Raw genomic sequence first — 13,878 nt, forward strand, 5'->3', positions numbered from 1 at the left:
TAATTACAACTGTACAGATTGGTATGTATAGCGAGGCACTGGAACAGGTTGCCCAGAGAAGCAGTGCCTGCCCATCCCTGGCTGCAGAGGGCTCTGAGCACCTGATGGAGCTGTAGGTGTCCCTGTGCATTGCAGGAGACTTGGGCTAGGTGGCCTTTAAGGGTCCCTTCCAACTCAAATGGTTTTGTGGTTCTGTGCTGTATGGTAACTGTTGGGTCATGGCCTGAAGCACTGATTGAGCACCTGTGGTACAGACCTGCTCAGCCCTGGGAGCACAGGTGAAGGCAATTCTTCTGTGTGAGCAAAAGGGGGGAGCCTGGCTGCACCTCTCTTAGACCTCATTTAAAAACTAACTGCTATGGGGGAAGGGTCTTTGGTTGGAGATCTCTCCTTGTAGAAGCTTTCCCTTGTGAATCTGGAATCTTCTGATAGAGGTGAGCAATCTTTTTCCCTTCTTTTATTGCAGCTTTCTATTGTGCTGGTCCTTCTGTCATCACTCCTCTGTTGTAATGCCTTTCTAGTTGTATTGATCTGTCCGATTGCTACATATGCATTCTGTTTAGGATATATTTACATCTTTATGTGAATAAATTGTTGGTGCTTTAAAGTATTGTACAGTAGTCAGAATCAAAATGTGCTTGGCTCTCGTTTTCCCCACTGGGAGTGCAGCTACCTAAGATGGAGTCAATAAGCTTTTCCAGCACTGTTCAGGAGGCATTATGGGTTCATTTATTTTTACTTCCCTCCCCCCATTATTTGATAGCTCTTTTAAGAGTTGCGAGTTTTACTTAGTTCCTTTTGATCAGAAGGAAGAGGTACTGTAGGAACTGAGGCGCTGCAGTGACTCTGGCTTTGAACTCACCAGGTCTAAAAGCCTGCAAGAACGTTTTCCCTTTCAGCTTTCCAGCCAGCTCATAGAGCTTGCTGGTTGATAAGGGGCTCTGTTAAATTGTCCTGAAGGACAGCTAGAGAGCTAGGCGCTGTAGTCTGAGCTCACAATGGAATTGATACACGTATATATTTAGTTTAATCGTATTAAAACGCAAACGTCAGGCTTGAGAGGTGTATGTATGTACATAGGTATCTATTTAATTTCAAGCAATTCGATCCTTTCTGTTTTTTAAAGAAGTTTATTTTCCATTCACACGCTCGCAGAGGCGCTGCCTCCTGCAAATGCTGCAGCTCCATCTTGTGGCGATGCGGGGAGGAGGCAAACGGGAGAAGTTAAGAAAGCGAGGAAAGGCGTCGGGATTGAAACTTGTGTTTTGGGAAAAGCTATTTGGGACTTCGTTTGGGGTATCTGAGGCTACTCGAGCACTGCTTGGAGTGAAAAACATTTAGATGACAGTCGTTTGAAGAAATCAGTTGATCAGAGAAGCCCATCTATTTCTCTTTATTTTTCCTTGCCTGAGTAGCCACAGACATACAGGTGTGAATTACTGATAGAAGGTTGTGTGTTTTAAACTGTGTGCATCTATAACCACGAGGTCCTTTGAAAAGTAGCTTTTATCTGAGTTTCCTAAAACATTTGGCAAACGTTTATTAAGCATCAAGGCATTCAAATCTGTTTGCTCTGTGCATTCATCAATTCACGTCTGTCTGCCTTTCCACAGTCTACAGAGATTGTGTGTTTTCATATGGACAGTGCAGCTTATTCTGCTCTCAATTATGTTATAATGATTTATTTCAGTGTAGTCACTCTCAACTGTCACTACTTTGACATGAAATGAGTGTCTTCATAGCTGTAGATACAGCAAATAACACACTAAGTGTGATGAACATATGTTGCAATGTCATCTTAATGCAAACAGCAGGCTGGTTCTTTGGGGGTTCTCACCTCATCCAGATGGGAGCTGACATTGAGTATTTTACACCATTGCATCCAGGTTTAGTTTTTCAACACACCTAGCTCTTGCCTCCAATCTAATAAAAAATAAACAGCCTTGATTTGCTCAGCTGCTGTCTGGGCCACAAAACCTTTCTAGATTCCAGCTTGTGTCCTGAGCTGGACTCCCATACTGCTTGTACGTAGCTGTTGAATTCAGTAAATGTATTTAGCCTTATTAAGATTCAGAAAAGCAAATATTATCCTCCAGTGATGCAGCAGATAACAGCAGTTAATAACAAGTATGTGATAAAGATCACAGGATTCCCTGTAAACAAGATGCTGCATTGCACAGAGAGCATCTTGTCTGCATATGTTTCATAAGTAACTAGGCATCCTCATGGGCTTCTTTAGTTATTTTAGAAAGTTGTGTAAACAGCATTATCTACTTAATGCCCCAAATGATATAATAATTGATATGGAAATGGGGCAAAGCTCAATGGATTGTAGTACAACTCTCCATGGACTCTGGAAGATGATCTGCCCAGATTTTATTTAAATTTTATTCTGGCTTGTTTGCATGCAGCCTGTGGTTTGTTAAATATGCTGGGCAGATGTTGGTTGGGCAGCGTTGTCTTTTTTTGGCCTTTTCTTTCAGAAATGTGAATTTATACTTGGATTCTGTGTACTTCAGAGCTAAGTGTCAGTAACAATGAGAGAGTAAGAGCATACTGGGAAGCTCTGGTGCATTGTGTGCTGTTTGCTTCAGCTGAGTGGCAGGGAAAGCGGATCATCATGGGCTGCAACAGCTATGGTACTCTCTACTGTTTGTCTCTTTCTTCTGGTTTAGATTGCAGGAGCAGGAAAAGGAAATACTGGAGATTCAGGAATTGCTTAAAACTGGAAATAGTGTTTGAGAATCTTTTTCTGTTCCTTCCTCTGGAAAATTATATTGATATTTTTCTGTATTCTACGTGAGCATTATTGTAACCCCTTACATCAGGTTTTTCCTTTTGCTACTTTTAAAAAGCAGCAGATAATTTTTTTTTTTTACTGTTCACCTGTAACTTTTTTGAATGTATCAGTCAAGTATTTCTATCACAGACATTGTGTGCAATTGTCTTATGGATAAAGCTGTGTTGTTGTTGACCATCCAAGCTGGACTTAAGAACATGTGATGGAGGCACGGATCTGTTTTACAGGCTGTATAGCTCTGCAATGCTTGGCCATTTTTCCAGACAAGCAGTGTGGTCTCCAGACCACTAAATAAGACTTGGAGAAAAATGCTTCTCTTATTTGTACCACAATTCCCCAGGCTGAAAAATGGGGAAAATGATATATTGGAATAAAACATGAGTAAAACATAACTTAAGAGAAGAAGGCAAAGCAATATTGTTATTCACTGCCATGCCAACAAAAATTGGTTAGCTATAGATCAGTTAATCCTACAGAGATGGAAAGTTGCAGTGTTATCACATGTTAAGGCTAGCAAGGTTTCTCTGATGTGCTGCTTTCCTGGTGCTTGCCCCAGCTAGACAGCATGCAGTGCTGCAAACAGTGTGTGTGTGTGGGGGGGGGGGGAAGGGGGCACAGTAAAAGTGAGGAAACTTATTCCTGTTGTTTTGGCCTTTCACCACATAACTGCTGTGGAGGTGCAGCAGAGTCACAGCTGTGCTCCCTTCCTGCCTCAACTCCAAGCTGCCTGAGCATGACACAGACATGATGCTTTTGTCATGGCTTTGTCACTGATTCAGACAGGATTCAATAAGGTGTTACCTTTGGTCCATTTTAACTGTCTTGGAATGGTATATTCTGGGAGTATCAGCCTTTGAATCTCTTAATTACTCTCAATACTTTTGAGGCAACTAGAAAAGCATAATAATATGTGTTAAGTAACATAAATAATATGCATTTTTTGAATTTAATTACTAGCTGTTAAAAACTACTTCAAATATAAACTTTCTGTTCTCTAGACTCCTCTATTATTCTATGTTTATTTCCAAGCCATTATTTTTGTAACAATGCACAACAGTATTTTTCAGGTTCAGTGCATTTACAATTAACTGATTCTTTTGTGCATCTGGGAGGCAGTTTAATGCAGTTATTTCTAATTTGCAGACAATGTAGTTGGGTTTTTGTACCTGGAGTACAGGCCTAGAGGTACTCAGTGGACTACATTCTGCAGATAATAATGATCTGTGCTAGCATGACCTGTTCATTGTGTTATTTATGATAATCTGTTTGCCAGACTATTCCTAGTGTATAGGAGAAGTGTGAAGAAGTACAGAAGCAGCTACATACAGATGTTTTCAGCTTTTAGAAAGCTTTCCCAACAGTGTTAGGGCCAAGATAAGTGTAGCTGTCAGATACAGCCACGGGGTCGATCAAGAAATTATTGCAGTACTTCAGAGCCACTGAAACAGTAGCTGTTACCAGTTGAGCAGTTACTGAGGCAATGCCCAATTTACGTGAACCTCTGCAAGGCAGCAGAGAAGCTCATGCTGTGGATAGACTGTCCATTAGCCATATGTCTCACAGCTTGATAATCAGAATTAAATACTGCCATTCTTTAGCCAGATGTTCTCTTCAATTGCACCCTTCTGAACCTCCTTCCCATTATGAGTATGTTGCATGGGGTATGAGTTTTGCACTCAGATCTGAGCTGTGCTTGGAGATTGCCTCAAACAGGGATACACCTTCTCTTGCATGTGATGGAATGATCATTAGTATTTCTCACTCCTGCCAAGGTTGATCGTTTACCTTCCCTCAGGTCCTCCCTCCAAAGATGTTAACTTGGGTAGGATTCAGCCTGCTCAGAAATGCCAAAGTGCTGTTTGATTGGGCTCCACCTGGAGGAGGAGCCCACAATGAGTGTGTGAAGATGCATCCTTCAGGTTGCGTTGACTGAAAAGATACTTTTCTTCTTGAAAGGAAGCACTATTCCTGAAAGCAAGCAATACTGTTGATTCTGCAGATTACGTGCTTTATTCATGGTATTTTCCTGACTGTCCACACAAAATGGGTTATATTTAAAATACTATCAAAATAAGCAAACCATACAAGAGTTTTTGTAACAAATTTATTTCCAGTAGTCTTAATAAGCTTAGGTCTGGAGTAAATAGAAAATTTCCCAGCGTGTTGAAAAACATTTATTTCTCTTATTAAAGTTATGTTACCAGGTAATTTCTGTTTATTACTCTTCCCAGATATTGTGTTCAGAAGGAGCAGGCAGCGTTGCACTTTAATGAAACTGCTTCTTGTATTCATTTTACATATTCCCGAACTGCAAGCTCTTTCAGGGAAAAAACCCGTACCGGATCTTTTTTTGCCTTCCATTCTTCCAGTTTCTCTTGCAAAGACAAAAAATCCTTGCCTAGCTCATAGGCCAGAGTGATCATTGCTTCTAGCAATGGGATATAGTACCTGTGACTGTTACGCATGCATAGGAGTGACAGAGCCTTTTCCCCGTATTCAAAGGCACTTGCTGCATTTCCCAGGTCCTTGTGGCACACCACGATAGCACAGAGGGTAGGGACAGTTGCAACAGGGTTGCCTCTGGTCAGCCTCTCCTGCAGACCGATGACTTCTAACAGGATTTCCAAGGCCTTGTTGTACTGGCCACCCCGCAGGCAGCCATATGCTTCCTGAAGCTCAGGCTTTGTTAAAAAGTCAATAAATTTTTTTGATCTCCTGATATATTTCATTGAATACAGAAGCCTCAGGTAGTCCTTAAAGGCCAGTTTTCTCTCATTGATTATTTCGTCTGTGAAGTTCCCTGTCAGGGCTTTCTTTGGAAAGGTCATATCTTCCATTTCCTCACTGAAATCCTCCAGAAGATTTCTGTGCAGTTTCTCAAAGTCAGAATAGCGCCGTTCAATTACAGACTTGTTGCTGTCAAAGCTTCCCGTTTGCAGAATGATGATTTTATACATCTAAACACAACAAAAAAAGGAGGATGAGAAGGGCCATCCTAACCCTCGTGCATCCATGTCTTTCAGTACAAGTATTTTCTTAGTAACAGCCATGGCTGCTGTAGTCATTGTCAGTGAACAGTATGAATTTAGAGGCATTATTGATTCTGTGAAAGGAGTATCTGGCATTAATACTTGGTGTATGCAAGAATAAGATGGAGCAACTCTGGAGTCTCTCTTCCCCTCTAAATCTTTGTCCTGGAATTCAAACTTCTTTGAATTATTTATATGCCAAGTAAGTGGCACTTGTGTAGAAGTGTGTGTGTGCTATCCAGAATCCTTCTCTGACAGCAGTGCTGTGCCATGGTACCAGCACTCAGTAGTATGGCTTCTGTTGTTCTTTGCTAGTGTAATAGTAAAATAACCAGGAATGCTGCAAAATAACACTGAGTGTTACATGTTGTACGACTATATTTTCCTTTGGTCCTGATCCAAGTACAGTATTGTTGAATTAGGGCCAAATATCTGATATGCGTAAACCAGTGGAGCTCCTGGGAGGCCAGCTTAGCTGTGTCACTGTGCACCAGCCGGGGCAAGGACTGTTGGCTTGCTGGCTTTTGGGTGATGACTGTGTTCACATTCAACTTTAATGCACAAGTTGTTTTCTGCCCTGGTATAGAAGGGTGCAAAAACTGTTCTAGTAATGGTTTCTTTCTGATTCTATTCCTTGATTTTTATTTCTTTTTTCCCTTAAAGGGAAATTCTGTTTTAATCTTTGTAAATGATCTTTACAGGCATTTCTTGAAAGGTTTGTAAATTTAAGCTGACTTCTCTGATCTCTTTTCATTTGTGTGACATTTTCCTGTATTTTGCCCTGTTCCCTGCTGAAAAGTGTATATGCTCTTGAAGCAAATCCAAAGCAATCATATGAGCAATTTTTAAAGTTATCATTTTATCAAGGGCAGCTAAGTGAATAATTTACAAGTACTTGGTTTTTTTTTGTCTTCACAGAGCATGTATGAGAAAGGAGAGAAATGCCATTTAATTAAACTGTCGTTCAAATTGGCTCAGTTTTGTTGTAACGTAGCTGTGTTTAACTACCTGCATGTACTCCAAGTGATAACCCTGCCCTCTTATAGCTGTACTAAAATGTTTTTGAATTATTCAGTAAGCTGGATAATCTCCAGTGTGTGCAAGACAGTAGCATCTAAATAGATGTGCGTAGTGTGCAATGAGATCTTAGGGCAGTCTCTAGACTGTAAATGTACCTGCTTTAAATTCTGAGCTGCATCAGTAACAACAGAATGACTATTAGCACTTCTAATCTATGGATCTCAGAGGCTGCTGCAAAGCATCCCTTTCCAAGCATCACCAACCAGAGTACTGAAGGAGACTTGCTCTAGCTCAGTTCTCCAGAAGTCCAGGAGTAGAATTAGGAAAAAAACAAGTGCTTTGAGAAAAGAAAATCCAACCTGTTTCATTCCTGCCCCTCATACTCATGCTTTGCTTTAAAATGTGATAGAACTTCATTAAATGACCTTTTCCTAGGTAGGGAAGGGGAACAGCCCCAGAGGAGAACTAGCTGGTGGGTGTCTTCAGCTTTGTCAACAGCAAAGAATTTTGCACTTGTGCTAACATAAATCTTCAATGTGGAAGCTATGCAAATATAATGCAGCTGTTAGAGCAGCCTATCTTGGTGCAAGTGTAAGCACACTGATATTTTTATACTTGTGTGAATTTCTTCAATGTTGACAAGCCTCTAGGTGTGAAGGGTATTTGAGTACTAATTTGCTTGATAGCGCTTCTCTACTGCTGCAGGTTTTATGAAGCGATTGTCTGAGGGTTTCTTAGGGGCAGATTCCACCAGCTATGCCTGTGTGAACAGTGAGAACAGGTTCTACCCAGTATGATCACGGCTTGCAAAACTCAGGCGTCAGTGAGGCTTTCATGTAGTGAAGCATGCTGTGTGCTGTGCAGATCCCTGTAGAGTCAATGAAAATTAATGATCTTCTTACATATTCATTTTTTCACTTACCACATATTTAGATAAGTGGTGCTCTACAATTCTGGTTGATGGAATTTCAAACAGGAGTTTGACCTGTCTGCACTGGCTTTTTTCATTCCTCCAGTATTCCTGAAGCTCTTTAGTGGTCATTGACGAGTTGGGACTTAGGGATGCTTTGGAATCTAAAAATGATGTATTGAATATTTCAAATTATAACCTTTGCACATGGAAGGAAACCTTTTACACATTTATAGGGAAAGTGGAGCTTAGAATTTCTGTCATTGTAAAAGTGAAACCTAAAGCATGATAGATTAAATGATTCCTTTGCTAACAGAGACCGGTCCAGATTCTCTGAGGAAAAACTGTAGTGCTCTGGAATTTGAAAGACAGTAAATTGGCTGCAACAAATTATATCTTATTATGGAAAAGCATTGACAAGAAGCATTGTATGTCCAGGCTGTAACCCAGGCACAGTCTGGGCAGGAGGTACCCCTTCCAGCACACAAGCAGCCCAACCAAACCCTGACTTGCTCTTCTGAGTCAGGAAATTCTCCAGGCTAGGAGGAGATAAAGCTAAGATGTTGCTATCATTACTAAGATGAGGAGATAATATAATGCAGATGCAAATCCAGACTTACATTGAAATACTGACCATATTCAGATACTTGGGTTGTGCAGTAATAAGTTAAAGCTGAGAAAACATCAGTATCCTAAGCTTAAAGGAGAAACTCAAATAACCAGCTCAGCTGAAGGAGGAATTCTTACATCCTCCTTTTCTTTTGTAGCTGACGTGATGCCACAGTGATGTTTATTTGTGCACCTCCCTCTCCACCCATGTATGGTCACAGTCATCAAAAAATCCCCTCCATATATGCACATGTAAAAATGTAGGTCAGCTGGTTGAAGTGTTTGCTCACAGGGAGTTTGACATAGCTTTCCAAAAGGGTGATTTTTCTGTCTTTGAAATACTGTGACGGCAGTTTTCATGAGGTGGCACACAGGCTAGCAAAGTGGATAAAAGAAATGGGGTATTTGTATTTCAGTGAGCACTGTATTCTCAGTCTCCTGTCAGCAATGTCCCTGTCAATGCAATCAGCTGAAGTCAGTCTACAACTTATCCAGCATTCAGACAATGGAAATGAATGACCACAGACTAGAGGCAGGATAACTGCTTGATGCAGAAATAGAAACACAAAGGCACTGTAGCACTTCCTCAGTGGCCCCATTTTTACATGTTGTTAATCGTTTGGTCAGACAGTTTCAATTATCAGTGCCTTTGGGGTTTGGCTCACTCTCTGCGAAGCATAATTTATTAGAGAGAGAGGTGCTGTTTGTGACAGCTTTACAGGCTGAAAATCTTGATGAAGCTGTATATCTTATGTTTATATTTAACATTTTATTCAACAACATATGACAGTAATGGTAGGCATAGTAAAAGCCCACTGATGTTGCCTTCAATAGGGTGTGTGAGAGACTACTGCCTCAGGTTAGTATCAGTCAAGTGTCTGGTGTCCTTGCTAATACTACTTTACTATTGTAGTAAATAAAGCAGTTTTTTTTCTTTTTTATATAAAGGATTAATCACTATATGAAGAGTAAACTGAAAGAATGGCATTACCTTGGAGGTCGTCTTTCTCTGGATTTTCCGTGCTCGGTTCACAGGAAATTTCAGCTTTGGGTTGGCTTTGTTCTTCAGCGGGAGGAGCTGTGATAGAAAACGTAGCAATTGTGCTTGCAGCTTCCAACAGCTCCCTTTCTGCTGTGCTCTCTGGGTCCTGCTCCATTGCAAAGCTGTCACAAAAGATTATAAACTGTGACACTGCTTAGTGGCAAGATCCAATCTGGTAATCTCTTTTTTACTGGCTTGCTCATTGATCCCCGTGAACGTGTCTGAGGGCATCTGTTGTTTCATGGAAAGTAAAGGGAACCACTGGAGAACGTAACTTCAGTGGGGGGCAATTCATTCTCCTTATATTTTGCCCTCAACCTCACAAGTGTTAGTTCAGATGAACTCAGATCTGAGATCATTAGTATCACTGGCAGCCTTGCTCTCTTATATTGCTAGGAGCTGCTTTTCTGAGGACTCCCAAACTTGCCATCTGTTCTTAATCATTATAGGGGCCTATGAGGCAAAATAAGGTGGTATCTGTAACAGTATAGTATTTTTATTTCATAGTTTCAGGTTTTCTCAGATTTGTTACTACATGCTGAGAACAAAATAAGTCTGATAATACCTTTGTGGAATGCAATCAGAGTTTTCTAATTATGATGCACTGTGTTTTCCTGTTACTTATTCCTTTAGTCCATATACTGCACTGCTGATAGGCTTGTGGGTCTGTTTTCCTTGCACAGATATTTTGACAGATACTCATAAAATGCTTTACAAAATATACTTCTACTCCGTAGACTGGACTGGTTATTCTGCCATGTAAATGTCTCTTTATGTTGTTGTTTTAAACAGTTATTTAACAACATCATTGTGTTCTACTAGAAGTTGAGGATACTTTAAGAGCATCCTAAGAACTCTGCCAGGGGGCTGTGTTTGGTTAGTTACTATGTGGGAGTATTCCTCATAGTTCATCCAGTGGATGTACATCAAAACATGAAAACCTGCTATAAAATAATCCAAGTTTCCTTGCTAGCAATGTAAGAATAATGCACAAGGAGAGGTTATTGAGCAAGGTGGGCAGAGCTGTTACTACATATTGTTTTGCCACCACTCATCTACCACACAGTTGAGCAATGCCTGACACAGAGGTGAGGAAACTCCTTCAGCAGACCTATTGATTTCTGGTAAAGTATACAAGGAAAAGCAATTATTTTCCCCACTGGAAATAACAGAAGCGCTTTCCTCTAACAACAGCCTTTCCTTTGCCTGCCTTGGCTAAACAAGAAGGTACGCATTGTTACTCTCATTATTCAGAGCATTGTGGAAGCCCTTATTTTTGGCATTTGGACTAAGGGATGAAATCTCTCTAAATGTGATGAGTACCAGCTATTTCCAGCTGCTCGGCCCTCTGGGTAGTTGTGACAGTTTATTCCAAGAGTAAAAACTTTAAAATCTTCATTTTTTTTTTGTGTAAGGATAATCTCAAGATAACCAGATTTAGTGAGAGAAAATTTCTTGCTTTTGAGTTTGTCTAACCTGACAAGCAAGTGTATATTTATATTCAAAGTATGTCTTTATATGTCTATATTTAATGTTTAAACATGTATGCACATACATGTTTTTAACAAGTGTAAAATATGATTTGTCAGAGAAATGCAGTGATACGCAGGGCTTCACATATCTGCCTTGAAAACTGTTTGTACTTCACAGAGCCATTTTGTTTCACTTTCGCACCTACAAGTCACTGCAAGCAGCTTTAACTAAACAACTATTTGTTTTTACTCTTAAAAGAAAAGAAAAAATAGAAAACAATATGAGGAAGCCCACAGCAATTTACATAGTTTTACTTGGACCGGACACCGGGCCTGCTCTCTGTCCGAGTAAACATGGCTCAAACTGAATTATGAGTAACAGCAGAAAGCAAAGTGCACAGAAAGCTCACCTGGGGAACGCCGAGGAGGTTTTAGTTGTGCTGCATCTGCAGTCCGTGCGAAGTCAGGAGAGGCCTGCTGTGCATTTTTAAAAGCAGAAAAATACGTGTGTGTGTGCTTTGAGTGGGCACATTCTGTATGTTACAGAAAGGAAGGAAGAAGCCTTGATTAAATCAGACTTCCTCATCCAATTGGCTTGCTGTTTTGGCGCATTAAGTTTCCTATCTGCCTCAAACAGCCCGGCTGCTGTCTGTAGACAAGATGCAGCAATGCAGCTTCAACCACAAGGGCAGGGCTGCAGACCCCAGTCAGTCCTACACGTGCAAACACAAAGTGTGGCAGAGGAAAGAGCCCAACAGTCAACACAATTACAGAATCAATGAAAACATGTCCGTGTGGAATTCTGAAACCAAAAAAGCCTGTGCTTAGCAAATAAGAGATTAGGAAAAATGAGTCAAATATGTAAATGCACTTATGTGGAAAAATATGCCCTGTAGGACATCTTTAAAGTAGAGACTTAACATCCAGTTCAGGAAAGAACATGCAGATGGTACCACAATAAATAGCCTTGTTCAATGTGAAATTGCACTTCTGACAGAAATCCTGGTTCCACACAGTGCTTAAACACATGATTAATTTCAAATATCTGCTTAATTGAAGTTCAAAAAGGAACATTATCATATTTGACGTGACTACTAAACTAGAAATGAACTTGTGTGTGCCTAAAATTAATCCTGTACTTCAATTCTTTGTGGAGCTGAGGACAAAGCAAAGAATGATGCATTAATCCACACGTCCACTGGCAAAGATGCTTCCTTTTGTACTTCACTTTGCTTTGGAAATTTGCTTTAAAGCACTGGGATAGCTATTTCTGGGTTAAGTAGTGTGGATGTTATCTCTCTAGTAATGTAAGTTTCCCCTGTTGCCAAAGCTCACTCAATGAAAGACCAAGAGATTTTAATGCAGCACAAATGTGGGAGGCAAACATCCAAAGAACCGCATGGATCCTGCCCCGCGCATTCCTTTGGAACAAACAATTTCAAATAATGTAAGATCGGGGCCAGAAATTGACAATGTCTCTCTTCAGCTTTATTCACAACATAAAACAATGCCAACTTTAACTTGGACTCTGTCTAAATGTAGACATTGTGCCAAAATAGCTGTCAGAGTGATGAAAAATCGTTCCTATGCAACTCCAGCCATACTGGCAAAACCCTTAACGTAGATGCTGTTATACTGGCAGAGTCTTTCAGCCCATTTAATGTAATCCATGCAGACAGTGATTTAAATTATACCAGAAAAGAAATCCGTGCTTGCCAATAGAGCTCTAAGGTGTAGCTGTACCAGCCAACACTTTTAAGTGTAGACAAGGCATGGGTTTCTGGCTTGAATCTCATTCCTTTAAAGTTAGATTTATGGGTTTGGTTACAATTGTGAATGAAATCCAAGGAGGATTTCAGTGTGTTTCGCTCATGCTGACAGTTCACAGAGCTATCTGAGCTTTGAATTCTGAATTTGCTACTTTGTGTTGCCAAAAAAACATTGCATTATTTTGTGGTGCTTTGTGCTCTTGCCCTGCTCTTGATGAAGCCGAAGGAAAAGGAGAAAGTATATTTTTCAGTTTATTAATCATGACCTTTATGTTTAATTATTTCAGAGTGAGTACCTCCTAGTCTAATTAACCTGGATGATTAAAGAGATGTGAAATCTGCATTTACGAGCATGACCGAGTGATATGAAATAGCTTACAAATCAAAGCTGTTCTGCAGGGATTCTGCCTGCCTTGGCAGCAGTGGCTGTTCTGCTTACAGCTGGTTCTGAAGGGTGGGTAGGAAGCATCCCCAGGACCGCTGCTAACCCCATCAGCTGTGACATCCATGTTACCTGGCTGCTGATCCCATACTCTCAGGCTTGATCCAGGCAACCCCTGGCCCTTCACCGGGACCAACTGTTGTTTGTCTAGCAGTGTTTTACTTCTCTGAATGTCTGTTTGATTAACACCTTCAAAAAAATCTACAGTATACAGTGGGGTTTGCTAGCAGAGTGCAGAACTGATAGCTCTTTCCTTGTACTTTCAGTTTCACTTTCAGCAGTCCAAATACCTTATAAAGGAGCAAAGGGGAATGTTCACAGGAGCAGCGTGGCATTTTGAGAGGAGCAAGTGCTCTTACACTCTAAATTGATCTGACTATTCATAAAACAGCGGTAAATTTTAATGAGAAAAATGTGCTCTGTCACACTCAGTGGTGGAAAAAAGGATGCTTATGCACTGGCTTAATCAGAGTTTGTATTCTGTGCAAGCACTGACTTTGGCTGGTGTACATGAAGAGCACAGGATTTAAATGCATCTGCTGAGAGATATGGGAAAAATGTTATGCAGTAACATAGGAGTTAGACAAGGTTAAAGTTGTAATGCTGCAGTTCATAGAAGTGGTTGTCATAAGAGTTATGTCCTCTCTCTCTCTCTCTAATATATATATGTATATATTTAAGAGGAAAGGACTCATTTTAGGAAGAGCTGCCAAAAACTGGGTAGTTAGCTGCCAGATAAGCTAGCTTTGTGATGTCCTGTTAATGATGCCTGTAGGGAAAGAGCA

The 13,878-nt window shown here is 40.5% G+C and overlaps 1 protein-coding gene across 1 annotated transcript; it reads right to left on the bottom strand.

Annotated features, from left to right (window-relative positions):
* Positions 1-4,783: 4,783 nt before the first annotated feature.
* On the bottom strand, positions 4,784-11,424 carry SNX20 (sorting nexin 20). The gene is made up of 4 exons (XM_072346714.1): positions 11,293-11,424; positions 9,360-9,532; positions 7,772-7,923; positions 4,784-5,757 (listed from the first exon to the last, which is right to left on the bottom strand). Exons 2-4 carry the CDS (start codon positions 9,523-9,525, stop codon positions 5,089-5,091), a joined length of 987 nt encoding a protein of 328 aa, XP_072202815.1. The 5' UTR covers positions 9,526-9,532; positions 11,293-11,424; the 3' UTR covers positions 4,784-5,088.
* Positions 11,425-13,878: the final 2,454 nt, after the last annotated feature.

This window comes from Excalfactoria chinensis, chromosome 11 (assembly GCF_039878825.1).
Source record: "Excalfactoria chinensis isolate bCotChi1 chromosome 11, bCotChi1.hap2, whole genome shotgun sequence".
Taxonomy (NCBI): Eukaryota; Metazoa; Chordata; class Aves; order Galliformes; family Phasianidae; genus Excalfactoria; species Excalfactoria chinensis.